The sequence below is a fragment of the Muntiacus reevesi genome, chromosome 8, assembly GCF_963930625.1.
Source record: "Muntiacus reevesi chromosome 8, mMunRee1.1, whole genome shotgun sequence".
NCBI classification, from domain to species: domain Eukaryota; kingdom Metazoa; phylum Chordata; class Mammalia; order Artiodactyla; family Cervidae; genus Muntiacus; species Muntiacus reevesi.
The window spans coordinates 91,168,052-91,195,770 of record NC_089256.1 but is presented as its reverse complement, the minus strand read 5'-3'; the positions used below and the strand labels follow the sequence as shown (position 1 = coordinate 91,195,770).

The 27,719-nt window shown below is 37.3% G+C and overlaps 1 protein-coding gene across 1 annotated transcript; it reads left to right on the top strand.

Moving 5' to 3' along the window:
- LOC136173613 (arylacetamide deacetylase-like) lies at positions 1–26,326 on the top strand. The gene is made up of 5 exons (XM_065943306.1): positions 1–295; positions 11,438–11,660; positions 13,260–13,329; positions 14,388–14,559; positions 19,563–26,326. Exons 1-5 carry the CDS (start codon positions 158–160, stop codon positions 20,157–20,159), a joined length of 1,200 nt encoding a protein of 399 aa, XP_065799378.1. The 5' UTR covers positions 1–157; the 3' UTR covers positions 20,160–26,326.
- The last annotated feature ends 1,393 nt before the right edge of the window (positions 26,327–27,719 follow it).

The following is a 27,719-nucleotide window of genomic DNA, read 5'->3' as shown; positions in this document are numbered from 1 at the left end:
AGCTTGCAGAATGACAATTAGACCAATGGAATTTGTGTCTAAGAAGTTAGAGAACACTTCTTGATAAATCCAAAAACTGTTGTGAAATTTCAGCTTTAAAATATTTCAGAAGTGTATTTGCTTTGCTGCCAAGTAGAACGTGCAGTTGGAAAACATCATGGGAAGAAAGATGATTTTGCTTCTGATTGTGGGGGCCCTTGGGGCATATTACGTTTACACACCTCTCCCGGATAATATTGAGGAGCCGTGGAAATTAATGTGGGTAACAATGTGCTTGAAAACTATTACACATTTGGTAAGTATAAACTTTTATTGACTCTGAATGTTTAGAAGTTTAGTCAGGAGAAAATAATGATTTTTATTATTTTTTAAATAATTTCTGCTATTTTGCAAAGTTTACTCAAAGTTTGCTTGCTGGTTTTAAAACCTTTCAAATATTTTATCTATTGCTTAATGCAGAATGAATATGGAGGGAGAAGTCAAGGAGTTTCAATTTTAAATACTAGAAGACAAAATAGACTGGCTAAGAAAGACAAAAAGTCTTATTGTGAGTTTCATGGCGTGAGTGCTGCCAGAATGAAGCGTTTTGAACTTAGAAATGGTAGGATTGAGCAACACTGTGATTAGTTACAGAATTCAATACGGTAACCTTGTATTCAAATGTGCAAATCCTTTCTTACTGAAATACCTGTGAACAAGTCAGCTGGTTTCCCGGGGGAAACAAGGAACATGGCTTCCAGTTGAAGGGTTTAGTTGCTGAGTGATAGGATCCTGCATGGCTGGCTGGCTACCTCCTGTTCATAGGTCGTCCTCAAAGACTTGTGGTTCTTTTATAATGAGGCTAATTACTTGGAAATAAAGCCATATAGTTCGCTCTTTTAACTTTGTAGTGAATTGCCTCCCTGCAGCAAAAACAAAACAAAAACAATTCATAGACAGTCTGGGTATTAAACCCTTGGCTCAACATTTCTTGCATATATTTTTTCAGTTGTTTCAATACTTCTGGAGCTTAATGTAGTTCTGAATAAGTGCAATGCTTGTCTTATTTTTTATTTTCTTGTTAGTGATTTGACCATTTTTAGTAATTTTATAGTACATGTTATTGGGTTTGGGTAAGTTTTGGTGGAATATAGCTTCAAGTCATTTTTTAAAAGTTATTCTTGGTTGATTTTGATTGATTGTTTTGATTTCTTTTATTATTTGGATTAATTATGTGTGTGTGTGTATATATACATTTATGTACACATTTAGTCCTTGTTTGTCTTTGGAAAAATGTCATTTTCTCTATAGCACTTAATCTTTTGCAATTTTCTTTTGTTTTTCTCGTTTCTATCATATATAACACTTTGCTTGAGTTTCTTATAACTCAGTGTTTATTTCTGAAATTATTTTGTATTTTTTTCTTATTCCTTTTCTGATTTCTACCAGTAACTTTTTTCAATCACTTCTTCTTTTCAATTAGAGATTATCTCCAATATCTTCCTATACCTTCCTTAAAGATTTGTACTTCTGCTTTGTGATCTTTATTCTTATATAATTTATTCTGAAGCATTGTGTAATTTATTTCATCTACCTTGTACCAATTATTTTTAAACTTGTTTTCTTCATATGTCAGAGGCTATTATTATTTTTCTTATAGCACATAGTACCTTGCATGAGTTTTTGTTTTTTCATGAATGTTATGCATATACCTTTTGATTATTTCTATTTGAATGAGATGGCTTTTCTTTGACAAACTTAGAAGAATGTACTGGAGAATGGTGGAAGGGTCAAGACTTTTTTTCTTAAAGTATTTTTGCTTAAGAGCACCTATCACTATGTATGTGTGAATTTATAAATTTCTAATAAAAGACAATGGATACTTACTCCAATAATGAAAGAGACTCACCATGATCAAAGACTGAAACATAATGAGGCTTGATTACTGGGACAAATTGCTATACTAAAAAATTGCCCAGAAGTAGCTATTATCTTTTAAATTATTTATCTTTTTTTCCCCTTGAATTGTGTGGTTTCATACAGATGGGAAAAAAATGTAGATTTACCATAAAACTTCCACTCTTTTCTTTTCTTTAAGGAAAATATTTAATTTGCTAAGTACATCATATTGTCATATAATATAGTATCTTATGAAAATCTCTAAAAAGCCCATCACTCACTTCACTTCCTGTTAAAGAAGTAACCAGGTTTTTTCCGATGATTTTCCTCATCCCAAAAAGAAAAAAACAAAACTTTTGCTTGAATTTAATGCCACCTGACACTACTTTGTTCTTTACCAATCAGCTTAAGCATAAGTTAAAGAATGGTAATTCTAATTTTTAATAATCCAATGATGAAGATAAGTGAAAATCATTGAATACAATCAACTATCAAGTAGTTGGTGATGCAGCATTATCTCCTGAAATAGGAATTGCAAATATATTTTACTAAAATGCCAACTCTGATAGATTGCTCAGCATTACTCTGAAAGGTAACATGAGACTCTAAAATGACTCTGAGGTTGCATTTGGTCTTGATAAGAAATAACATGGCAATCAAATAACATTTTCAGACCTGTACCCAGTTTGGGATTATAGACATTTGTGAAAGCATTTTCCACCCTTACACCAGATTGTAAGTGAAGTGAAGTCGCTCAGTCGTGTCCGACTCTTCACGATCCCATGGACTGTAGCCTACCAGGCTCCTCCGTGCATGGAATTTTCCAGGCAAGGGTACTGGAGTGGGTTGCCATTTCCTTCTCCAGATTGTATATTTTGCTTATTTGCTTTGGGACACTTTGAAACTTGCTAGGTTTAAGGCTATTTAAAAAATTTGTTAGTTTTATTACCTTCTATTCTTTTTTTTTCTCCATTTGTCACTGACTCTTCCAGCACTTTCTACTTATTTTAGCTGCTATGCCTTCTCAAAGATATCACTGGTCGGACTCCAAAGGATGAACGTTTTGAAACCCAATACTCCTCTGAGTTTCCAAAGTGCTGAGTAACCACACTTAATATGCAGAACTTTAGGTGCAGACAATGGCATAGGCACTGTTTTCTCAACAGAAATTCAGTTTTATATATATGTTTAGGTGGTAGATCCTTGTATGATTGATTAAGATGCATAAAACATTTTGTCCTTACACTGAGGGATATAAATTCCTGCATTAGTGAGAATTTCCCCTCTCTATCATTTGATATTTCAAATTTACATAAATAATTGCTCTGATGTAATTAGCCTCCAACTAATATAAATAAATGAAAAAAAAAAGAAAAAGAAAAAATAAAAATCAACGTGAAAAAAAAAATTTCTCCCAGAGTATAGAGTCAGTATAAAGAAAAAAGATAATCTGAGAAGGTATGTCCTTAAGCTACTGCTTTAGTTGCTTCACACTTCACCAAATAGAGTCATAGAAACTAAAACCCTTGTTATTCAATTCAGACTCCAGGGACACTGGGCAATATTTGTAGCACAGAGGTGACTTAGTCTTTTGCTATGTATTTATTAATGTTACAATTCCTAGTAAACTCTAAAAAGTTGTGAAAATACAAAGTCACGTATAATGTTTTTACACTTTGTACTTTCTTGTACAACAAATGACAACTACTTTGTCATTCAGTCTCTTAAGTCACGTCCGACTCTTTGCAACCTCATGGGCTGTAGCACGCCAGGCTCCTCTGTCCTCCACTGCCTCCCAGAGTTTGCTCAAATTCATGTCCATTAAAGTCGGTGATGCTATGTAACCGTCTCATCCTTTGCTGCCCCCTTCTCACTTTGCCTTCAGTCTTTCCCAGCATCAGGGTCTTTTCCAGTGAGTCAGCTCTTCAAATCAAGTGGCCAAAGTATTGGAGCTTCAGCTTTCAGCATCAGTCATTCTAATGAATATTCAAGATTGATTTCCTATTTTCATATAAATACTTGTCTTTAACTTGTATAACATATACCATTCTCCTATCATTTAAAAATATTTACTTGAAATTAATAATCTCATTCTTTGCAGATAAAATACTTGAGTCTAGTGATTTATGTTTTGAAAGAGGCCTTGTATTTTATGTACTTAACTTTGATTGAAAGCCAGAGGGCCAGCTAAATTAACATAAATTATTTTGGGGGGAAAAATGTGGGCACTTTATGTCATAGGTCACAGGAATTTTAAATTTGTTAAAATTAAGTAAATAAATGCTTGTGACCTGACTATCACCTTTCTATGTTAACACTTAAAATAATTAAAAATTGTTTCCACTTTTGACACTGAAAAGTAAAGGGGATGGAAAATGGTCCACTGGAAGTAAGAGTCTCTCCCCATTGTGTATAGCATGGAGGAGCAGGTAGGGACAGCACGGTGTTGGGGGCAAGGTCAGTGTGTGTGGAGCTGTTTGTGTATAGAAGGGGTGGCCAGAATGTGGAGAAGACCTGGAATATCCTTATAGCTATAGAACAGTTGATCTTCTAAGCTTGTCAGGCACTGACTCGGCATTTGCAGTTCACTTTCACCTGCATGAAGTTCTGCTCCTCTGGCTGCAGTTGTAGCATTAAGGCGGTGCTTTTTGTGAGTCTGTCTTCTGGCGTCTCTTTAGGACAGTGGCTGGACACCAGTAAGGAGGGATATTCGTGTGCTACTTGAACCGAGTGTAGCGTGAGTGGGCTGGGGCATGCAGGAGGCCGTGGGAACCACCACCATTCTTCTGGACCCTGGGCAGGGCCCACGGCGCCCTCAGAGTTGGGTTCCCGCCCAGTCTCTCTGCCCAGTCTCACACCCATGACAGTTCTGTGAATACTAAGGGATCCTTGAACACTGTATCGACTGCCACGCTGCCTCTTCAATGGGCATTTCATAATGATGGCCACTACGGGACAGTATATTATCGGTCAGGCGTGACACCTGGCTCCAGGGATCAGACCGGGGCTTGAGTCCCACTTATTGTATGACTGGTCATAAATATGTCTCTTAACCTCTCCCACCTCAACATACCCAATTGAAAAATCTGGGAATATGTTACTGTTGACCAGGTTTTCGTAAGAATTGAATTGGTACACAAATGGAAAGCATAATACCTGGCAAAGATTAAAAACAACTGTAAGTATAGTTATTTATCTCTATCTCCTTTCTTCTGATATTAGCAATGCAACTTCTTTTTTGATATAATTTTATTTATTTTTGGCTGTACTGGGTCTTCATTGCTGCGTGGGCTTCTCTCTAGTTGCGTTGAGTGGGAGCTACTCTCTAGTTGTGGTTTGTGGGCTTCCCACTGCCATGGCCTCTTATTGTGCAACCAGGCTGTGGGGTGCTTGGGCTTCAGTAGTTTTGGCTCCTGGACTCTAGAGAACAGGCTCAGTAGTTGTGGCCCATGGGTTTAGTTGCTCTACAGCATGTGGGATCTTCCCTGAAGCCCCTGTCTCCTGCATTAGCAGGAGGATTCTTTACCACTGAGCCACCAGCATAACTTCTTAAAAGGATAACATTTTCTCCTAATTCTGTAAGGGGTCGTGATAACTTACTGCACCCTCCATATATGCTTACTTGGACTATGTATCCTTGGTAAGCTTTATGTAAAATATCAGTATATCATTTTGATGCATGATCCTTTACTCAAAAATGTATATGACTGTGTCTTTGACTTCTAGTCAGCAGAACAGTTCTCAGACCTGTCTGAGATTCTGTCTCCTGGGTTATCATCCTCAATTTGGCTTGAATAAAAAGCCTTTTTCTTCTTAGCTGATGGTTAGTTGAGTTTTCATTGACATAAATAGAGATATGAATATTGAGATGCAATTGGATACATTTTTGCACATGGATTAGATATGGGTATAAATGCCTAACTCAGTATAAATATGGGTAGCACATTATGTGACTTCCCTGGTAGCTCAGTGGTAAAGAATCTGCCTGCAATGCAGGAGACCCAGCTTCGATCCCTGGGTTGGGAAGATACCCTGGAGGAGGGTATGGCAACCCACTCCAGTATTCTTGCCTGGAAAATCTCCACGAACAGAGGAGCCTGGTGGGCTATAGTCCATCAAGGTCGCAAAGAGTCAGACATGACTAACTGACTAAGCAGAAGCAGCACATTATATATAAGTGAATATATATTAAAAGCTGTCAGTATCTTTTTATCTGTCTACCTACCTCTATATCATCAATCTATTTATTAATTACATGCCAACTTTTACCATTTCTTTTGACTATAACTAACCTCTTAACTTCAGGAGTATCTAGTTAAAACTCCTGAGTACAACGTATGTACAAATCATAATACTATTTATTTTGGATCAGATTAATCAGAGACATCAAACTAGATGATATAAAATAATAACTGGAAATGACCTTTCAATACATTAATTAGAAAATTATAATAGAGTGTGGTCAGCTTAACTCTCAGGTTATGTTTCACAATGCCCACTGTTTAAAATTAAATTACTGTTTTAAGTACAGACAGTTCCTGATTAATGATGGTTTGACTTATGGTTTTTTTGACTTTATGATGGGGCAAAAGTTATACATATTCCATAGAAACTGTACTTCGCGTTTTGATTTTGATCTTTTCCCAGGCACGAGATATGTGGGCGACTCCTTGTCATGAGGCTGGACAGCAGTAGGGAGCCGCAGCTCCCAGTTAACCCCTTGACACGTGTGTAAACAACCTACATACTTACACCACTCTCTACTCCTACAACGAGTGTGTTCTTCACTTTCAGTACAGTATTCAGTAAATTACAGCATTTCGGTATTTTCTTGCAGAATAAGTTTTGCATTAGATGATTATGCCCCCCTGTAGGCTAAGCAGATGTTTGGTAGGTTGTGTGTGTGTAGTTGCTCAGTCTTGTCTGGCTCTTTTTTGTGACCTCATGGACTGTAACCCGCCAGGTTCTTCTTTCTGTGGGATTTCCCAGGCAAGAATACTGGAGTGGATTGCCATTTCCTCCTCCAGGGGATACTCCTGATCCAGGGATTGAACCCCTGTCTCCTGCATTTGCAGGCAGATTCTTTACCACTGAACCACCTGGGAAGCCTGTTTGGTAGGTTACATATATTAAAATGCATTTTTGACTTACAACATTTTCAGTTTACAATGAATTTACCAGGACATAACCTCACTGGAAATTGAGGAGATCTAGCATTTCTTTGATCATTTGACTTAATGATATATATGTATATATCATATATGGATATCATTTATTTTGTTGTTGGCTAGTTAGAGCACATTAAGCTGTTTGATGATATGTTTACAAAAGAAACATAGACACTGTGTTCTGAAAGTAGCTCCCGATACTTCAGTGTCAACAGAGTTTCCCACTGTAATTTCAACCATACAGACCAAGCAAGTTAGATATGGGTATAAACCATTTTTTCTGGAAGCAAGTTAGCTTCCAGATAAAATGGTTTTCATGAACACCTTTGAAATTTCTTTTCTCTAGGCCTTTGATCAAATTGTTTTGCCTGTCTTAATAAATCTAAAAATCTTAAGCAACTATAATTTTTCACATTCAACAGGCTGAAATCAAACAGTGCATCCATCAGAAACTTTCTTATTTTTCAGAACTGGTCTGTCTTCTCTTTCTACCTGAGCAGCCATTCAAGTTCCTTTTTTGATCTGTCTTTTATTAGAGTTTATTTATGTGAATGTCTATTTTTAGCAATAGTCTGTAAAGATTGAAAATTATATCACAAGCATCTTGCATTAATTATATCTCTAGCACTGTGCTTTTTTTTTCCCCCTTTATTTTTGACACTGCCACACAGCTTATGGAATACTTTTGGTACAAAAGTAATTGTAATTTGTAGTGTGAATTTTGAATCATTATAACTAGGCTCAAACACATCTTCATTAATCAAAATAAAAACCATTACAAAAAAAAAAAAAAAGAACCATTACAGTCAACACATTTTGCCAACAAGGAATAAGTTTCTTTATCCCTATAGCATCAGAATCTGTTTCATGATTCAACGAACAATTGGAAAGCATTTTTCTGCATCCTGCTGGTTGTGGAAGTGTTTTCTCTGCAAAAGGGTGTCAAGATGCTTGAAGAAGTGGTAGTAAGTTGGTGAGAGGTCAGGTGAAAATACCAGTTGAAGCAAAACTCTATAGCCTGATTTGTTCAAGTTTTGAAGCGTTGCTTGTGTGACGTGCAGTCAGGCATTGTTGTGGAAGGGAAATGTGCTCTTTCTGCTGACCAGTACTGGCTGCCAGAGTTGCAGTTTTTGGTGCATCTCATCAATTTGCTGAGCATACTTCTCAGATGTAATGGTTTCACCAGGATTTAGAAAGCTGTAGAGGACCAGATGGGCAGCAGGTCACCAGTGACCATGACCATCTTTTGGTGCGAGCTGGGCTTGGGGGAGTGTTTTGGAACTTCTCAGTCCAACTACTGAGGTGGTCATTGCTGGTTGTCACATAAAATCCACTTTTCATTGCACATCACAATCCAGTCAAGAAATGGTTGATTGTTGTTGTGTAGAATAAAAGAAGATGATACTTCAAAACCACGATTTTTAAAAATTTTGGTCAGTTCATGAGACACCCAATTATCAAGATTCCAGCTTTGCAATTTGCTCCCAATGCCAAATGAACATAGAATGATTGGCGTTGAGTTCTTCAGCGATTGCCTGTGTATTTCTAAGACAGTCAGCTTTGATTATTGCTCTCGATTGTTGTTGTCACCTTCTAATAACCAGTCACTCTGCTCCTCATTTTCAAGACTCTCATCTCCTTTGCAAAATTTCTTGAACCACCACTCCACTGTATGCTTGTTAGCATTTACTGAGCCAAATACATTGTTCATGTGAGTTGTCTCCACTGCTTATAACCGATTTTGAACTCAAATTAAAAAAAAATTGCTTGAATTTGCTTTTGTCTAGCATCATATCTATAGTCTAAAATAAATATAAAATAAACAACACATAATAAATCATTAGCAAAAAAAAAAGCATAAAGAGAGAAATGTGCATTAAAATTGTGTATAATGTAACAACATTTATTTAATATATTCCAGTATCAAGTGGCAAAGTTCAATAGTGTAAAACTACAATTACTTTTGCACTAACCTTATAGTTCCCCAACCCAGTATCAGTTCAGCTCAGTTCAGTCGCTTAGTTGTATCCAACTCTTTGTGACTTCATGGACCGCAGCATGCCAGGCCTCCCTGTCCATCACCAACTCCTGGAGTTTACCCAAACAAATGTCCACTGAGTCGGTGATGCCATCCAACCTCATCCTCTGTTGTCCCCTTCTCTTCCAGCCTTCAGTCTTTCCCAGCATCACACCTGTGCAAACTGCAGTGAAAGCACAGAGTCCTAACTACTCACCTCACAAACCTCTCCCTTACTGGGGACTGTTACAGGTGTTACATTCAATAACTACTTTGCTACTATATTTCATGCATTAACATGTCACTTAACATTGGTAACAAGGGCATTATTATCTTTAAGCAGGTCAGTTATCTAACTTCAGCACGTCTTTTTTTTTTTTTTTCCTAATGAAACCACAACCGAATTTTTGGCATTTATTGTACACAGCAACCAACACTCCATTTTATGCAGTTTGTGGGCTGGGACAGCAAGGCTCCTTCACTACAGATCTGTGATGGTAATCTTCCCCTTGTCCCTTTATGGGCCCATCTCCAGGAGGCAGCAGGGAGGTTTCCCTTTAAATACTTACTAGAGAAGACCTGGAGAATGTGACAGCAGACAGCAGGGATGAGAGGCAGGCTGCTCTGACTACGCGGGTCTGAGGTCTAGGGCAGTTGTAGGAGGAGGAGGACAGACACCACAGATGAGTTTCAGTGGCTGGTTTGAGATGCTGGCAGTTGCTACTAAACTAGGGCAAGAACAAAATATTTTCCAAAGGCAAGTGGAAACATTTTTCTGGAGAATCTGGGGTCTCATTCAGACACGCTGCTGCTGCTGCTGCTAAGTCGCTTCAGTCGTGTCCGACTCTGTGTGACCCCATAGACGGCAGCCCACCAGGCTCCCCCGTCCCTGGGATCCTCCAGGCAAGAACACTGGAGTGGGCTGCCATTTCCTTCTCCAGTGTGTGAAGGTGAGAAGTGAAGTCGCTCAGCCAGGTTTGGCTCTTCGCGACCCCATGGACTGCAGCCCACTGGGCTCCTCTGTCCATGGATTTTCCAGGCAAGAGTACTGGAGTGGGGTGCCATTGCCTTCTCTGTCAGACACTCTGGAGTTGTGAAATGCTTCACCAGCACTTCTCTCTGAGGAGGGTCCAGAGGCCATGATGAACCAACTTCAACTCTTCTCCAGTCCTCACAGCTGGATACCATGGTTATCCAAACTTACAACGGATGGTTCCTTAGGATAGGCAGCTGGTCCAATGAGGTGGTCCCAGCAGCCTCAAGAGCCCTCTTGCCTAGACCATCCACGTGCTCAGGCTCTGGGCCAGGCTGACCTCTCTGCAGAAGGATAGCAGAAGGTCAGAAGCCATGATTTCATTCAAAGAACTCTCAAGAACAGAAGCCCCCAGTGCCAGGGTGCATGATCCATAGCTTCAAACAGCAAGTAGTTGCATGAGCTTCCTTCCCAAGTGTGAAGTGGACACTGTGTGGTCTTCATGAGAATACAAGAGCTGCCCAGCCATCCATTCTCTAGTCCCAAGCTCAGGTGGGGAAGATGGGGCAACATGGTGTCATCCCGATTAGTCAGGAACTGCACTTTGAGATGAACAGGTTCCCCAAAGCAGACATCTAGGTTCTTGAACCAAAGTCACATTCAGGGCCAACTACATAAGAGGACAAGGCAGCCAGCTGTTCCTAAGAAAGGAACCTCCTCCACTTTGCCCAGTCTGGTCCTGGTAGGTAATTCCAGCACATGTCTTAAACATTCTTTTTTTCTGAAAACTCCCTCTAAACTATATCCTTTGTCAATCATACTTTGTTGGAATAGCTTTACTAGCTTTACTACTTCATGGTTTAGTAAATCACCTGCATTTCTCTGTAATAGGAGTGTCCCTTGTCTGTTCCTTTAGCCTCCTGTGAGATTTCCTTTTTGTCTGGCCACATTTTTCTTCCTCTTTCAATATTCTTATCAGAGTTCGCCAATATCTGAAAATTCCTCCCCAGGTCTTATGATCAGGCATCTAGTTTATTGACCTCTGCCAGAGTTCTCTCTATATGTCTATGAGACATTGGTTATGTTGTTCTATGACTATGTATCCATTTCTCTCACTTGACTTTTGAACTTATTTAGAGAACTTACCTTGTTTATCTTTTTACTCAAAGTAGAAAGTATAAAATCTGTCAAATTGTAATACTTCAGTAATTCTTTATCTTTTTTTTTTTTTAAATCTGAGGCCAACTATTGTGGTAAAGATTCTGAACCTATTCAGACTCACCTGTGACAGTGTGACGCAGGACCTTTAGGAACACATGTGCATCCTTCTAGGGTCATTAACAGCATTGGCAGTTGATATCTGTAACCTTGATGTGTTTTTCCCCTTCACTCTTATTTTAGGGTCACTTTGCTGAACTGTTGGGAATCAGTAATTCCATGGACGTTACAGGGTTCTTCATGAGTATTCAAGAAGTCCCACCCACATCTGATGAAAATGTCACTGTGATGGAGACAACTTTCAGCAATGTTCCTGTCCGTATATATTTACCAAAACGGAAGTCAGAGACACTAAGAAGAGGCTTATTTTATGTCCATGGTGGTGGTTGGTGTATGGGAAGTGCTGGTATGAGCCTATCGTTGAAAATTTTAGTTTATCACCTAGCATACATTTTATTAAGGTGTTGACTTTGACATATGTTAAACATTATCACAGGTAACAGAACACTTCAGTTGTCTGAAGTTTAATTCTTTGGACCTATGCTATTAATAGTCTAAAGGAATTATATTAAATCTCTTTCTGAAAAGGAATAATCAATATCAAAAGCTATAGCAGATAACGGGTAAAAGGGAAAAGAATTTTATGAACTTAGAAATACAGCATTAAACTTGTTAATTGCAGAAATGATGGAACCTTGTGGTGAAAACCAAAATGAAGTGAGTTGATTAGTAGATGAGAAATGAGGAAATGGAGATGATGTTGCCAGTTTTTCAGTAATCTTTGTTATGAAGGAAATGAGAAGGAAGGTGTTAGATCGAAAAGAAGCACAGAGTTGAAAAAAGGTATTTTATTTTTATTTTATATAGGACACATGTACATTTCAATTTATTTGATGCATTTTTATATATAATAAATAAATTTATTATATATAATTTTACTTATAAAAACTTTTATGTATGTATAAATATATTTTTATCACATTTATTTCATATTTATCTATGGAAGGGCTGTGAATGTGCTTATAAGTCGAACATGAAGATGTTGAGGAAATGTGGAGGGGGGGGAATGAGATGAGATTTGTCTGACTTAGAGGAAGTAGAAGAGAATTGGACTCAGTAAAGAGAAGTATTGACAACAACTTTTTGTAGCAAGTGTTAAATAAAAGTTTAAAACTTAATGTATATTTGAAATTTTAAGAATAGTCAGCACCCAAGTTTGAAAATTGTCACAAGACAATTCGTACTCCTCCTTTCACTTGATGGAACATTTGCAACAACTTTGTATCTTGATATTGCCCTTTAGCATTTTATGATTTCTTTCTCTTCCTATTTCTGACAAATTCAATTCTATGTTCTTAAAATTTTCTTACATGCAAAAGGGAGGATTTACCTAAGCCCTAGTAGCAAACACATGTGACCCATCCCAATCCTGTATACAAAAACAACAAAAAAATTCCAAACAAACAACCCCCAGAAAGCACATATTTTTGTCTGTCTTTTAGAAAATAGGAATGTATAAATCAGGTCTCAGTTCTCCCTACTTCCTTTTACTCTTTATCTTCCTCTGGCAGTTTTGATGGCATCTAATACTATTTCCAGAGAGCACTTATTACGCTCTTCCATTAAAGCAACCACTATTTCGCAGTATTCCTGTCTGCCTATACGGCTATCCCTCCCTATACATGTTTTCAGTAGACAGTGACTTCCCAAATATCAGGGAGTTAATATTTCTGTGTCAATTTTTTCAACACATAACAGCTGCTAAATGAAGGTAACAGAGATTAATCTTGAAGAGAATGAAGTTTGTTTAATATATTTAGTGTGAAAATGAGGCATATGTGAAAGGACCACTGAATAGAGGGATTTATGTTCTGTAGCTATGTTGAAATTTTAGAAATATTTTTCCCAGAGCATTTCATTGAGGAACAAGGTAGAGTAGTCAGCTTTCTGCTGAAGGGAACACCCTTCATCTGTCAGTCTCTGATTTTATTTTCATTTGTTTCAGCGTTCTTTGATATTGACTTTCTATCAAGACGGACAGCCGTTATACTAGATGCTGTTGTCATTTCAACCAAGTAAGAACACTGTGGGATCGTGTGGTTTTTGGCCAGATGCCTTATCCAGTCAGATGCTCACAGCAGTCTCGGTCATTCCTTGGTTATGTCAGGAGTGTTCAAATGAAGTTGAGAAGATGGGAATAGAAAAAGTGAGTTTGAGCATGACCAGAAAAGAGTCAGATAGAAAAGACTTTTATAGTTAGGCCAAGTAGGGATCAAAAAGAGCAAGTCAAGAAATTTTTATAATGAAATCTAACTATTGTATCTCATGGACAAAGGACCTCCAATGGACTTTTAGCCTACTCTTAATTAGCAGAGTTTCAGAATCAGAAAATGAGGTTCAAAACCTAGTGCTAGAGTCAACTGGATGGCTGCCAGTTAAATATCATGTTAGATCTCTTTTCTCATGTGTAAACTGAGAGTCATAATATTTTGTATATTATAGGCTGTTTTTTTTTTTTTGAGGATTAACCAATAAGATATATTTAAAGAAATCAGTATATATTTCATGGACTAATCCTGCATTAAAAGCAGTTAGTCACCAAGTAACATGTGGGAATTCAGACAAAATCTAGTTTCAAAAAGCATTCTAGGTTAATGATCAACAGTAGAAAAGAAACCTGATGGGAATGAATAGAAAAATGAAGAAACTATGAAAAAAATAGTGACCCTTGCATGCCAACTTGATCATTAGATTAAGTTGGGATAGAATAATTCCTATGATTTGTTCATTATTTATTGGTTGCTAATAAAGTGAAATGACTACAAAGAAAATAACATTTTGGGAGAAGTTTAGTTTCAGGAAGTTATCACCAGGTTTTTTTTCTTTTTCTTTCTTTTTAATCTAGTCCAAGTTTGTCATTCAAGATCTTACTTATGTAAAAATGGCATTTGTAAAAACCTTCATGTCAAGTACAATCATAAAGATTAACTTTGTCTTTGAATTCATAATGACCTAAAATATGAGGTTGCTAAAGAAAAATATTACTTTTGATTTTTAGGTTAGAGCATGCACATCCACGACATTTTTTGATTAACAATAACTGACTTAAAGAACATTGTTATTCTGCCCATAGCTACCGACTAGCACCTGAACATCACTTTCCAAGCCAATTTGAAGATGTCTATAATGCACTAAAGTGGTTCTTAAGCCAAGATGTCCTTGACAAGTACAGTGTAGATCCTGAACGAATTGGTATCTCTGGAGAGAGTGCTGGAGGGAATTTAGCTGCAGCCGTGACTCAACAGGTATATTGCTCAGATTTATTTGATTTTTTAAAATATCCTACATTTAAATACATTTATTTCAAACATTGAAATATCAGTGCAGTTATATTATTATAATATTAATCAGTTTAGTTCAGTCACTTAGTCGTGTCCAACACTTTGCGACCCCATGGACTGCAGTATGCCTGGCTTCCCTGTCCATCACCAGCTCCCGGAGCTTAGTCAAACTCATGTCCACCAAGTCGGTGATGCCATTCAACCATCTCATCCTCTGTCGTCCCCTTCTCCTCCTACCTTCAATCTTTCCCAGCACCAGGGTCTTTTCCAATGAGTCAATTCTTCGCATCAGGTGGCCAAAGTATTGGAGTTTCAGCTTCAGCATCAGTCCTTCCAATGAACATTCAGGGCTGATTTCCTTTAGGATGAACTAGTTTGATCTCCCTGCAGTTCAAGGGACTCTCAAAAGTCTTCTCCAACACCATAGTTCAAAAGCATCAATTCTTCTGTTCTCAGCTTTCTTTATAGTCCAACTCTCACATCCATACATGACTACTGGAAAAGCCATAACTTTGACTAGACAAACCTTTATTGGTAAAGTAATGTCTCTGCTTTTTAATATACTGTCTAGGTTGTTCATAACTTTTCTTCCAAGGAATAAGTGTCTTTTAATTTCATGGCTGCAATCCCCATCTGCAGTGATCTTTTTTTTTTTTTTTTTTTTTCACTTCACTTCATAGGTTTTTTTTTTTTTTTTCTTTTTTAATTTTTATTTTTCAGTGGGTTTTGTCATACATTGATATGAATCAGCCATAGAGTTACACGAATTCCCCATCCCAGTCTCCCATCCCACCTCCCTCTCCACCCGATTCCTCTGGATCTTCCCAGCAGTGATCTTGGAGCCCAGAAAAATAAAGTCAGTCACTGTATCCACTCTTTCCCCATCTATTTAAGTGATGGGACTGGATGCCATGATCTTAGTTTTCTGAATGTTGAGCTTTAAGCCAACTTTCTCACTCTCTTCTTTCACCTTCATCAAGAGGCTCTTCAGTTCTTCTTCACTTTCTGCCATAAGGGTGATGTCGTCTTCATATCTGAGGTTATTGATATTTCTCCCAGCAATCTTGATTCCAGCCTGTGCTTCCTCCAGCCCAGCATTTCTCATGATGTACTCTGCATATAAGTTAAATAAGCAGGGTGACAATGTATTTCCTCAAAAGCATATATCAGCAAAGAAAGAAGGATGAACATTGGACCCAAAAAATCAAATTAGAAAATAGAAGGAAGGTAGTAATAATGTCAAGAACAGAAATTAGGATAATCAAAATGAGCTTATGGAAGATGTGAACAAAAAGCAAAAAAGTCCTGTTTAAAAGGACTAACACAATTTTTAAATCTCTTCGAAGATAATGAGGAAAAATAAAAGTTAATTACAACTAGTGAACGTCAAAATTGAGAGCAGGACAACACTGCAGACCCTTCGATGTGGAAAAGAATTATTCTTTGAAGAGTTAAGCATGTATATTGTATCCTTGAAAGAATTTTTTTTGAAGAACTTTGGAATTAAACTATTATAATATTTAAATTAAATGGACAAATTCCAAGAAAATATAACTTGCAAAACAGACACAACAGGAAATAAAAATCTGAGCCATTTTATAACCATTTTATTCCAGATAGACAACATATATGCCTAAGAATAGGAAAAGAGTATACACTCCAGTTATTTTCAAAGAATTTTATCTTTATGATCAATCTGACAAGAACAATTTCAGGAAGGAAAACAATGGGTCAGTTACACTCAGAAAACTAAGATATTATTATCATGAATAAAATATTAGAAGAATACATATTATATACATACCATGACCAAGCTGTTAATAATGCAAAGGAAAATATATTTTATAAAAATGAGTTTCAATACATTGAGAAATTAAGGAAGTAAAATCATATCTCATGTACAAAAATAATTTTTTAAAAGTCACACTAACAATTACTGCTTACCTAGGAATAGATGTGTGTGTACTCAGTCACATCTGACTCTGCGACTTCAAGGACTGTAGCCCACCAGGCTACTCAGTGCATGGAATTCTACAGGCAAGAACACTGGAGGGGGCTGCCATTTCCTATTTCAGAGGATCGTTCTGACCCAGGGATCAAATCTGTGTCTCTTGCATCTCTTGCATTGCAGGCGAATTCTTTATCCCTCTGCTGGGAAGCCCTAACCAGTTTAACTGCATTGATATGTATAATCAGTGTAATTTTAAAGAAGTACACAAAATTGAATGTAATAAAATGAAGGTTGATGGTTATTGGAGAGGAAGAAGGGTGTGAAGGGTATGGTGAATTCATTGACCCTTAAACATATTTATTACATTTCACATTTCTGCCTTATGCTGTTACATATATGTGTTATATTGAACTATAAAACTATTAAGTATAATTTTTTAAAACAGAAATGGACTCACAGATGTAGAAAACAAATTTATGGTTACCAGGGGGAAGAAAGGGGAGGAATAAATTGGGAGATTTGAATTGGTATAGAATACTACATATGAGATAGATAATGAATGAGGACCTACTATATACACAGGGAACTCTACTTAATACTCTGCAATGGCATATATGGGAAAAGAGTCTAAAAAAGAGTGGAGATATATATATATAAACTGATCCACTTTGCTGTATAGAGAAACTAAAACAATATTGTAAATCAACTATACTCCATTGAAAATTTAAAATAAAATATAGGTTTGTTGTTTTTTTAAATCTACAGGTCAAAAATTTTGGCTATCTGTAAAATTTTAATTAATTGGTTAAATATAATGTATTTTTGTATTTTTGTATGTCTTCTTAACTCACTAAGTCAGTCACCTGTGAGCTATCTATTTCATAATTGTGTGTTCAGTCGCTCAGTCACTCTAACTCTGCGATCCCATGGACTGTAGCCCACTGGGCTCTCTCCATGAGATTTTCCAGGCAAGAATACTGGAGCAGGTTGCCATTTCCTACTCCAAAGGCTATTTCTGCCCAGGGATGGAACCCACATTCTCTTGTGTCTACTGCATTGGCAGACAGATTCTTTACCACTGCACCACCTGGGAAGCCATTTAATAATTACCACTCCCGTACTGATCTGAACAGCATTCTTCATTCTAGGTACCAAGATAAATGGAATGTGGTAATTTTACCTGAAATAAAACACTGAACTGGTTATTTAAATTCAGAAATTATTTTTGCATAAAATAATCTAGTAATGAACGTTTAAATATTTTATTCTACTAACTAGTTCTAATTCTTGTGATCTAAATGAAATGAAATAAAAATTGTTGCCATTTGCTTTTGCAGGCCTGCGTGTGTGTGTGTGTGTGTGTGTATGTGTGTGTGTGTGTGTGTGTAAAATGTCATATTTATATCAAAGGAAAGAATGTCAGGGTCCTGTCCTCTCTTCAACTCCATATCAAGTTTTCAGAAACTTTCAGGAACTTCATCTAGCCATTATACTTTACTCTGAGCATCACCAGAGTGCATATGGCTTCAATAATTACTGTTTATGACCTACACCAGTGGAGCGCAAATTTTTCCTTGCATCAGAATCACCCGAAAGATGACAAAACACACATTGCTGGTTCCTCCCAACTTAATTTAGTGAGTCTGGGCTAGGTTGTAAGAATTTTCATTTCTAACAAATCCCTTGTGATTTGAGTACTAGTCATCTAGGGACCACTCTTAGAGAAGCTAATCTCTGAGACATCCTGGGCCATTTCAATGTGGCAACCAAATAAATGTACATAGGAATGTCTCCTAAAATGTAATGCTTACTATTGTGTGTGTCTTTGCTGAATCGCTTCAGTTGTGTCTGATTCTGTGCAGCCTTATAGACTACAGCCTGCCAGGCTCCTCTGTCAATGGGATTCTCCAGGCAAGAATGCTGGAATGGATTGCCATGCCCTCCTAAAGGGGATCTTCCCGCCCCAGGGATCAAACCTGGGTCTCCTGCGCTGCAGGCAGGTTCTTTACCATCTAAGCCATCAGGGAAGCCCCATGCTTAGTATTACTGGTTCCCAAATACTTGGGGTTATGCATCCTATTGATGGAAAAATTTTAGTACACCCCAAATATATGCATATTAATTTATAGATACAGTTTTCTTAATGCACTAACCTGAATATTTGAAACACTTAAACATTAAAATCAATTAGACTTTTACCCAGGATTTATTTGCTTAATGTCAGCATTGAATTAGAATTCCTAATGACATGATCTCCTTAAATGTTACTGCCTGTTGATATCAGTTCAGTTCAGTCGCTCAGTCGTGTCTGACTTATTGTGACTCCATGGACTGCAGCACGCCAGGCTTCCCTGTCCATCACCAACTCCCAGAGCTTACTCAGATTCATGTACATCGAGTTGGTGATGCCATCCAACCATCTCATCCTCTGTCATCCTCTTCTCCTCCCACCTTCCTCTCCTCTTAGCATCAGGGTCTTTTCCAATGAGTCACTTCTTCGCATCAGGTGGCCAAAGTATTGGAGTTTCAGCTTCAGCATCAGTCCTTCCAATGAATATTCAGGACTGATTTCCTGTAGGATGGACTGATTGGATCTTCTTACAGTTCAAGGGACTCTCTATTAATATAATAACATGTATATAAAATCTTTATTTAAAATATATCAATTTCCTCTGATTGCCATTCTTGGCTGTAAGAGTAGATACTTTGCTTTTTAATCACAGATTAGATGGTCTTTTCCCCCATCCATAAGAAAAGTAGGGGGCTTTCCTGTTGGCTCAGACGGTACCACCTGCAATGCAGGAGACCTGGGTTCTATCACTGCTTATGTTCATAGTATTTAAGTAATACACCTAGTCTTAGATATAATTGAAACTGGAATGTTCTTTGAGATATATTTCTTGTTTCTGATTATCTTTTTGAGATTCTGAATTTAACTCATACCAGTTATTGTTTTTAAATTAAAAATATATTTTTAAATGAAATTACTATTTGATCAACTGTAAATTATTTTCAGCTCATAGATGACCCAGATGTCAAGATCAAGCTCAAGACCCAGTCTTTAATTTATCCTGCCCTTCAGTCTCTTGATCTGGATTTACCATCATATCGGGAAAACTCAAATTTTCTTGGTCTGACCAAATCATTCGTGGTCAAATTGTGGAGTGGATACTTTACCACGGACAGATCACTTGAAAAAGCCATGTTCTTCAATCAACATGTACCGGTGGAATCAAGTCATCTGTTCAGATTTGTTAATTGGAGTTCTTTGCTCCCTGAGAAGTTTAAGAAAGGGCATTTTTATAACAGTCCAACTTATGGTAATTCTAAGCTGGCTAAAAAGTATCCAGGGTTTCTAGATGTGAGGGCGGCTCCCTTGTTGGCTGATGACAACAGATTGCGTAATTTGCCCCTGACCTATGTCATCACCTGTCAATATGATGTATTAAGAGATGATGGAATCATGTATGTCACCAGACTCCAGAATGCTGGAGTTAGGGTGACCCATAACCACATTGAGGATGGATTCCATGGAGCACTTGTTTATCGTGGGTTTAAAATTGGATATAGAATAGAAAATCAGTATTTGAGTTGGTTAAGTGAAAATTTATAGTAAAATATCTGAACAGTGGTTCATAAAAATATATAAACCTCAGAGTAGAAAACAAATTAATGATAAAAGGTTGTGTTTGCATTGATATTTGATTATCTCTGACCTTTCTAAAGTTCTTATAACCATTGATTTTGTTTGTCTTTTTAACTCAGCAGATTCTTCTCTATCCCTTATTCTAAATGTTGTTTACTCATCTGTGTACTTCAATATTTATATCCTATATTTTTTCTTGCTGGTCTTACTCATTTCTTGTAACTAATTTATAGCCCTAGTTTTTTGTCTAATAGTATTACTATTGAGAAGAAAGTTTAAAGGAATACATCCGGTTTGTGAATGCTAGAGCTTCAGTTGGCATGAATTTGGAGTCTTGAAATGCTGCCTTATAGGCACTCATATTTTCTTGCCAATTCTTTTTTCAAAGTGTTTGCCTCAATGCAACATCATTTGTTTATCACTGCAAAGTTCACTTCTTAATGCAAACTTCTTCCTGTGCTCAGATACCAGAATCATTGCCAATGATCTCATAGGCATTTTAGGAAAAAAAACAACTCTCTTCTTGTGACAAATGAGGGGCATTTAAGTGGGAGGCAGTAACTCTACATGTAGCAGCAATGAGTGAAGCCCAGGACATAGAGGAAATCACAAAACCCACTTGAAAATTTTGATCTCTGAAAGTCCTCTTGTCTATATGGGGTTAGTAGGCTGACAAATAAAACAGCTATGTTATTGGACTGTCTTAGTCAATTTGGGCTGCTGCAACAATAACTATAGAGTTCGTGGCTTATAAAATGATAGAAATTTATTGCTTGAAGTTTTGGAGGTTCAGAGTGTCAACATGGTCAGATTCTGGTGAGAGCCGTCTTCTGCATTGCCAACTGTGACTTCCGTGACAAAGAACACAGAGGGGGCAGGCTTTTCTATGACTCTTATAAGGGCACTCATTTCAGTCACGAGGGCTCCATGCTCATGAACTCACCTAATCCTGATTGCTTCTCACAGTCTTCACTTCACTTCCTAATACCATCACAGAGAAAGTAGGGTTTCCACATAGGAAACTTGGGGGACACATTCAGTCTATAGCATAGACTGGTGAATAAACAGTAATGACCATATATTATGTAATGTTTGATAATTTTGGAGAAATACTGAGGGAGGCAGCTCAGGGCTAGTATGGCATCTCCTCCCAACCATCAGAAATCAAGGCTTCTTTCCATTCCTCCTCAGCTATTATCAGGCAGAAGAGGGGCAGGTTAGGGGAATGGGAGAATCAGAAAGTTTCATTTCTGTTTTTATCAAGAAAAACAATAGCATTTCTGCAAATCCTACCTGGTACACATCTCATTTTATGTTTCATTTTACAGAACTGTATTTCATGGGGACACACACAGCTGAAAGGTTGCTTAAGGAGTAATATTTTTTTTAACTTGGGCACAATGTCCTAAACAAGATTTTTTTTTTCTTTCACATAAAACCATGAGAGAGAATTGAGTAAACAACTAGTAGTTAGGTCACAAATTCTATAGGCATAAATGGTTTAAATTACTTGTGGAAAATACATAGGAATATTTGTGGTTATGTATTACATGAGACAGAAGTATAAACGAATCATACTTATGGTTCCAAATGGAGCACCATTGGGATACTTGTGTAATATTTGTGTACTCAGTTGAAGAGGACTTTTTTACTTGTATCTGTATGTCCCACTCTTTTACCTCCTTCAAACCACCTACCCATAAATCAAAACAATGTATGTCAATTACCAGGTGGGGACATAGTCTTAATTTGGAATAGAAAGATATGTTTAAATATGGACATAACATATGACACAAAGTACTTTTTTAAACCTATATAAATAATAATGATGCAACAAATTGATGCCAGTTGTATGTGTCTCCTTAGATTTCCAGCCTAAAGTTATAGCAGAGGAAGGGATCAATAACTAACAAAGCAACAACAACAACAAAAGAATTCTCTATTCTCAGCTTAAGTTTCCTATTACAAAAATCCATCCAAATCCCCACATTTGGTTTTTACCAAGTACAATAGGATGAATAATTATAGGTGTCCTGATGACTTCTTAGGCTTTGCTGATAGCTCAGTTGGTAAAGAACCTGCCTGCAATGCAGGAGACCCTGTTTCAATTCCTGGGTTGGGAAGTTAACTGGAGAAGTGATAACTGGCTGTCATTAATTGATCTTTACCCCTCTCTACATCAGTCCTCACTCTCAATCACTTTCATTTGTCACCCCCTAATCTCTGTAATATATTCCTTGTCCCTGATTCTCCCCTTTCCACAACCCCTTCTCAATTCCTATTATCCTTCCACTGAGCTCTTTGGAACTGTTGGATCATCATGAACAGATATCCCTAAGATTTTATCTGTGCCTTCCATTAACTGTTATTTGAGATGTAGTACTTAATTGAGGACCAGACTTCTATTTTCTCTACCACATTGATCAAACCATAAGTATCTTCCTTGTTCATTGATGCTACCAGACTATTCTTTCTCCCTACAGCCTCCAGCATCATGATAGTAGACTCTATCATCAGTTACCTTCCCATTATGTAGTCACCTCCCAACCTCTGCATCACTGATTCTAATGTCTCAAAGATTTCACCTTTAAAGTTATTGTCGCTATCTCCACTATTACAATTGGGGATTTCAAAATCTATATAGATGATAAAACTAACAGTGTGGACTGTAAATTGTTTGACTTTCCTTCCCCCTGATAATGTTGGCCTTTACTCTGCATAAACCATTTGCTCTTATGATCATGCCTTAGACTTTGTTACTAACCGAAACTGCACCCTATAATCTCAGTATCAAAAAGACTACTATCTGACTGTAACCTGCTCTCATTCTAGGTCACTCTTACTAATACTCCTAATTACCATGTACTTGAATTATATCAGCATTTTAAATTTCCTCATTCTGCACGTTTTTTTCCTTCCTTATGCAGATTTAGCTCTTCAGTCAATCATTATGATCACTTTCTTGTATATACCTCCAGACTCTATTTCTTGCTCTCTATTACATTTTCTCATCTGTCTTTTTTCTTGATCTCTTACTGGAGTGCTTCTGCATTTGGGTTTTGTTTGTTTGTTTGTTTTTAAACCCGTACTCTCTTCTCTGGTGATATCAGGTAGTCTCATGACTTTCAATAATCTGTAAATTAAAACCCCAATTCACATCTCTGGTCTGAACCTTCTTAACTCCAGATTAGGTATACATATACATCTATATACATACTTTACAATCCCAGCTGGATTTAAATAAATACCTCAAACTTAAATTTCTGATCTTCTGTCAAATAACTGTTGATCTTCATCTTTCTCATGTCTGCAGATACCAACTCCTTATTTCTAGTTATTCAGGGCAAAAACAAACAAAAGTAAAGTAAAACCAAAACAAATAAACAAAAACTCACTATTATTTGTCTCTTTTTTTTTTTCTTTCGCAGATATCATTATTAAATCCTCTTAGCCAAAATATATCCTGTATCCAACCTTTTTTTATTCTTACTTCTATTGCTAACACCCTGATCTAAATGACTATCAATTTTTGCTGGAAATAGTCCAGTGAAATTATAATTTGTCTCTCCTTTTTCATTTTGAATCCTTAGAATCAATTTTCAAGATGTCAAACAGATTGATCTTTTTTAAAATGAAAGATGTTACTCCTCTTCTCATGCTCCCCCAAGTTTTGTCTTCACTAGGGCAGTAGCCAAGATGTCTGAAGAAAACTTTTAAATACATACACCTCAAACTGCTAAATGAAATATGCAATGACTCTTTCTAAATTATGAATGGGTTGAGGGGAAAAGTAGAGGAAAGTTCGGGGACAAAAGTGTTCATAAAGCACAAATCCTGAGATTCCTACTTGAGATTTCCCTGACATTGTAAGTGACACAGTAAGTAGCACATGTCTTAGGTTATCAGGCCACCTTCTGTGGCAGGAGCTATTTGTCCCATAGTCCAGGTAACGGAAAGCAATTTTCTTTTACAAGGTAGGTTTTGAATCTATAATCTGACTTTAAAACATAGATTTTATTATTCTCCTTATATGGCAAAGGGATCATTAGAAGAGCTTCTGACAGGCGCCGCGAGAGGCATTCTGCACCATGGGGGTACCGCACGTGCAAGCCCCAGAGTCCATCAGGATGCAGAGAGAGCAGGGGGAAATGCGGACCAGAGCTTTACTGCAGTTTCCAAGGGAAAGAATATAGGCAAGGCAGGGTAAGCAAGCTTAGGATCAGCTAACCTGAGTAATTTCAGGACACTGTTGGCTATAGAGGCTGTCTCTAGCTGGTACTTGGCCCTGGGGTGATTAGGTGATTAGATGATTAAGCCCTGGGGTGATTAAGATAAAGCGACTTCAAGGGAATGGGTTCTGAATGGGTTGGTTTGCCTATGAAAAACGTGCTCACAGGCAAGTTGGTGGCTTATCTCTATCCATTAGGTGACCCTGAGAGGGGTAGTCCTTCCATTGTCAGAAAGACCTCAGATGTTGAAACACCAAAATATAGGGAAAAGGAAACAAAAACATGCTTACTGCAAGTCCCAAAGGATGCCACTGGATAGCAACACTTCAGTTCTACCACAGACTCAATCTGCGATTGACCTGGGAGTGGACACCTCAAATTTATCCTTGCCATGGCTGCAAAAATTCCCCCCCACCCCGCCTCTTTTTGGTTTGTTTGCTTACTTAGCTAGTTCAAGGGTTGAGTGTTTTTTGTTTTCAGTTGGAGGATAACTACTTTACAATATTGTGATGGCTTTTCCCATACATCAGCATGAATCAGCCACAGGTATACATGTGTCCCACCCGTCTCCCTCCACTCCCATCTCCTTCCCCACCCTACCCTTCTGGGTTGTCCCAGGCACTGGCTTTGGGCGCCCTGCTTCATGCATCGAACTGGCATTGGTCATCTGGTCTACAGATGGTAATGTGCCTGTTTCAGTGCTATTCTCTCAAATCATCCCACCCTGGCCTTCTCCCACTGAGTCCAAAAGTCTGCTCTTCACGTCTTGTCTCCTTTGCTGCCCTGCCTGTAGGATTGTTGGTACCATCTTTGTAAATTCCATATATAGGCATTAATATACAGTGTTTATCTTCCTCTTTCTCACTTACTTCACTCTATATAATAGGCTCCTGGTTTATCTACCTCATCAGAAATGACTCGAATGTGTTCCTTTTTATAGCTGAGTAATACTGCATTGTGTGTATGTAACCACAACTTTCTTATCCATTCATCAGCCGATGGACATCTAGGTTGCTTCCATGTCCCAGCTATTGTAAACAGTGCCGCAATGAACATTGGGGTACATGTGACTCTTTCAGTTCTGGCTTCCGTGGGGTATATGCCCAGCAGTGGGATTGCTGGGCTTCTGTGTATCCTAATTGAGAAGAAAAATACACCAGATAAAAATTAATGAATGTTCTGTGCTTAGTCGCTCAGTCATATCTTACTCTTTGCGACTGCATGGACTGCAGCCCACCAGTCTCCTCTGTCTATGGGGATTCTCCAGACAATAATACTGGAGCGGGTTGCTGTGCCCTCCTCCAGAGGAATATTCTCGAACCAGGAATTAAAACAATGTCTTCTGTGCCTCCTGCATTGTAGGTGAATTCTTTACCGCTAAGCCACTGGGGAAACTTCAACAGCAAAATAAACTGAATCTAAAATATATTTTCAATATATAATACCATACCAGAAATTTAAAGAGAATTCTGACTGATCAGAAAAAAGCAGTGTTCCTGGGATGATCTAAAGGAGAAAATGTATCAAACCTTTAAAAGTGCAATTCTAGGACACAAAAAGGAAACATTTCCATATTCATTTTATGAGATAGTTACATCTAAACTAGAATAGTGGAAAAGGAGAACCTACAGATTGATTTTACTTATGCATGGCAATGAAAAAATTTAAAAACATATAAGCAAAGAGAATATATTAGCAGAGTAGAAGAACAATATATCATGACTAAGAATTGCTTATATTAATATTAGGAATAAAAGAATTGTTCAGTATCTTTGTTAATAGTAATGAGAAAAATCATATGCTTGTCTCTCTCAAAGAGAAAGAAAAATTCACATTCACTTTTTAACCTTTAAACAATATTCATGTAATAGTAATAGAAGATTTATATGGCTAAATAAATTATTATAATCCAAAATTAACTTCATGATAATATCAAAATTAAATATAACTTATGAATATAATTACCTTTTGTATATTTCATTTTCTGGGTAGATCCTATCCATCTCAATTAGATAAGAAAGTAAAATTTAAAAATAAAACAACTGGAAAGGACTTAAGTTATTATTGTTTCATATGACTTGGGTAATTTAAGATAACCAAATAAAAGGTTACTAAAGTAGATATGCAGAAAGATGTTTAGAAAATTAAAATTTAGAAAAGTTTATAAAATTAATGAGAAATTTTATACTTTATATAAACAAGAAGAAAAGTTAGAAAATATTTACCAACATTATTCTTTTTTTTTTTTTTTCACTTTACTCCCTGACCTATAAACCCTCTTGCCAGGAGCCAGCTCACGAGATCCCACCAATGACAAGGTCATGAGGGAGAAAAACCTGACAGGCAAGGCGGATCAGGTTTTCAGGGATTCCGAAAATCTGCCCCCAGCGCTCACCTTAAAGATGATATCTGTCTTTCTGATGCCTGCCTCAATAGACTACTCCCTAATTTCTGTGACACAGGCAGAAGCCCTTCCCCTATCTCTTCGCAAATAAGAATCAATTTAGAACTTTAATCAGTAAATTTCCCGGGTGGTGGTATTTTATGAGATTATCCAGGGTGAAAGAAGTGTTTTAATTTAAACTCCTTTGCTGGTATTTTAGTTTGTTTGGCAAATGCATCTATGCTCTTGGTACTAATATGCATGATTGCTTATATTAATACCCTAATCATAAAATAGCATAAAGAACCTGATCATATAAAGGCCCTAGTAGACACAGAGCCCTTCGGGGAGTGAGGAAGTCCTATTAGAAAACATAAGAAAAATTATTCTAAAGGTGGTTATTGCGTTGATGTTTGCTTGCTGTGTTTTGCTTGCTGCGTCTTAGCTTTTAATGTGCTAAGGTTGTGTTATAGAAACCATTGTTAATATAGCTAAAGATCTAGAGAAATAAGAGCCTAGAGAAATACCACTCTAGTGTGGTAACAATGAGATGGTTGTTAATTGTCAGCCAGGAGCGCTAGGCAGAAGCTGCCTCACTGAAGCCGCAGAGTCTGTGTGGGGTAAACTTCTTAGATAAACGCAACTGACAACTTCTGCAGAAGGATTAATTTTTGTGTTAACAAGGTTATACTTCTACTCTGTACTGTTGCCCTATGAGACTGCTACCTTTCAGTTAAGGTCACCACAGAAACAGAAAATAGGTTTACATTCACCTGACCTGCATAAAATGTTTATAGGCCCCAAGGCCAGAAGATAATGTACAAGACCCTCATAAACAAAGAAGTATGCAGAAAACACCCTGGTTTTGTGAAGGACAAGCTGACGTAATGTTAAACTATCTTCCCCTTAGAAATG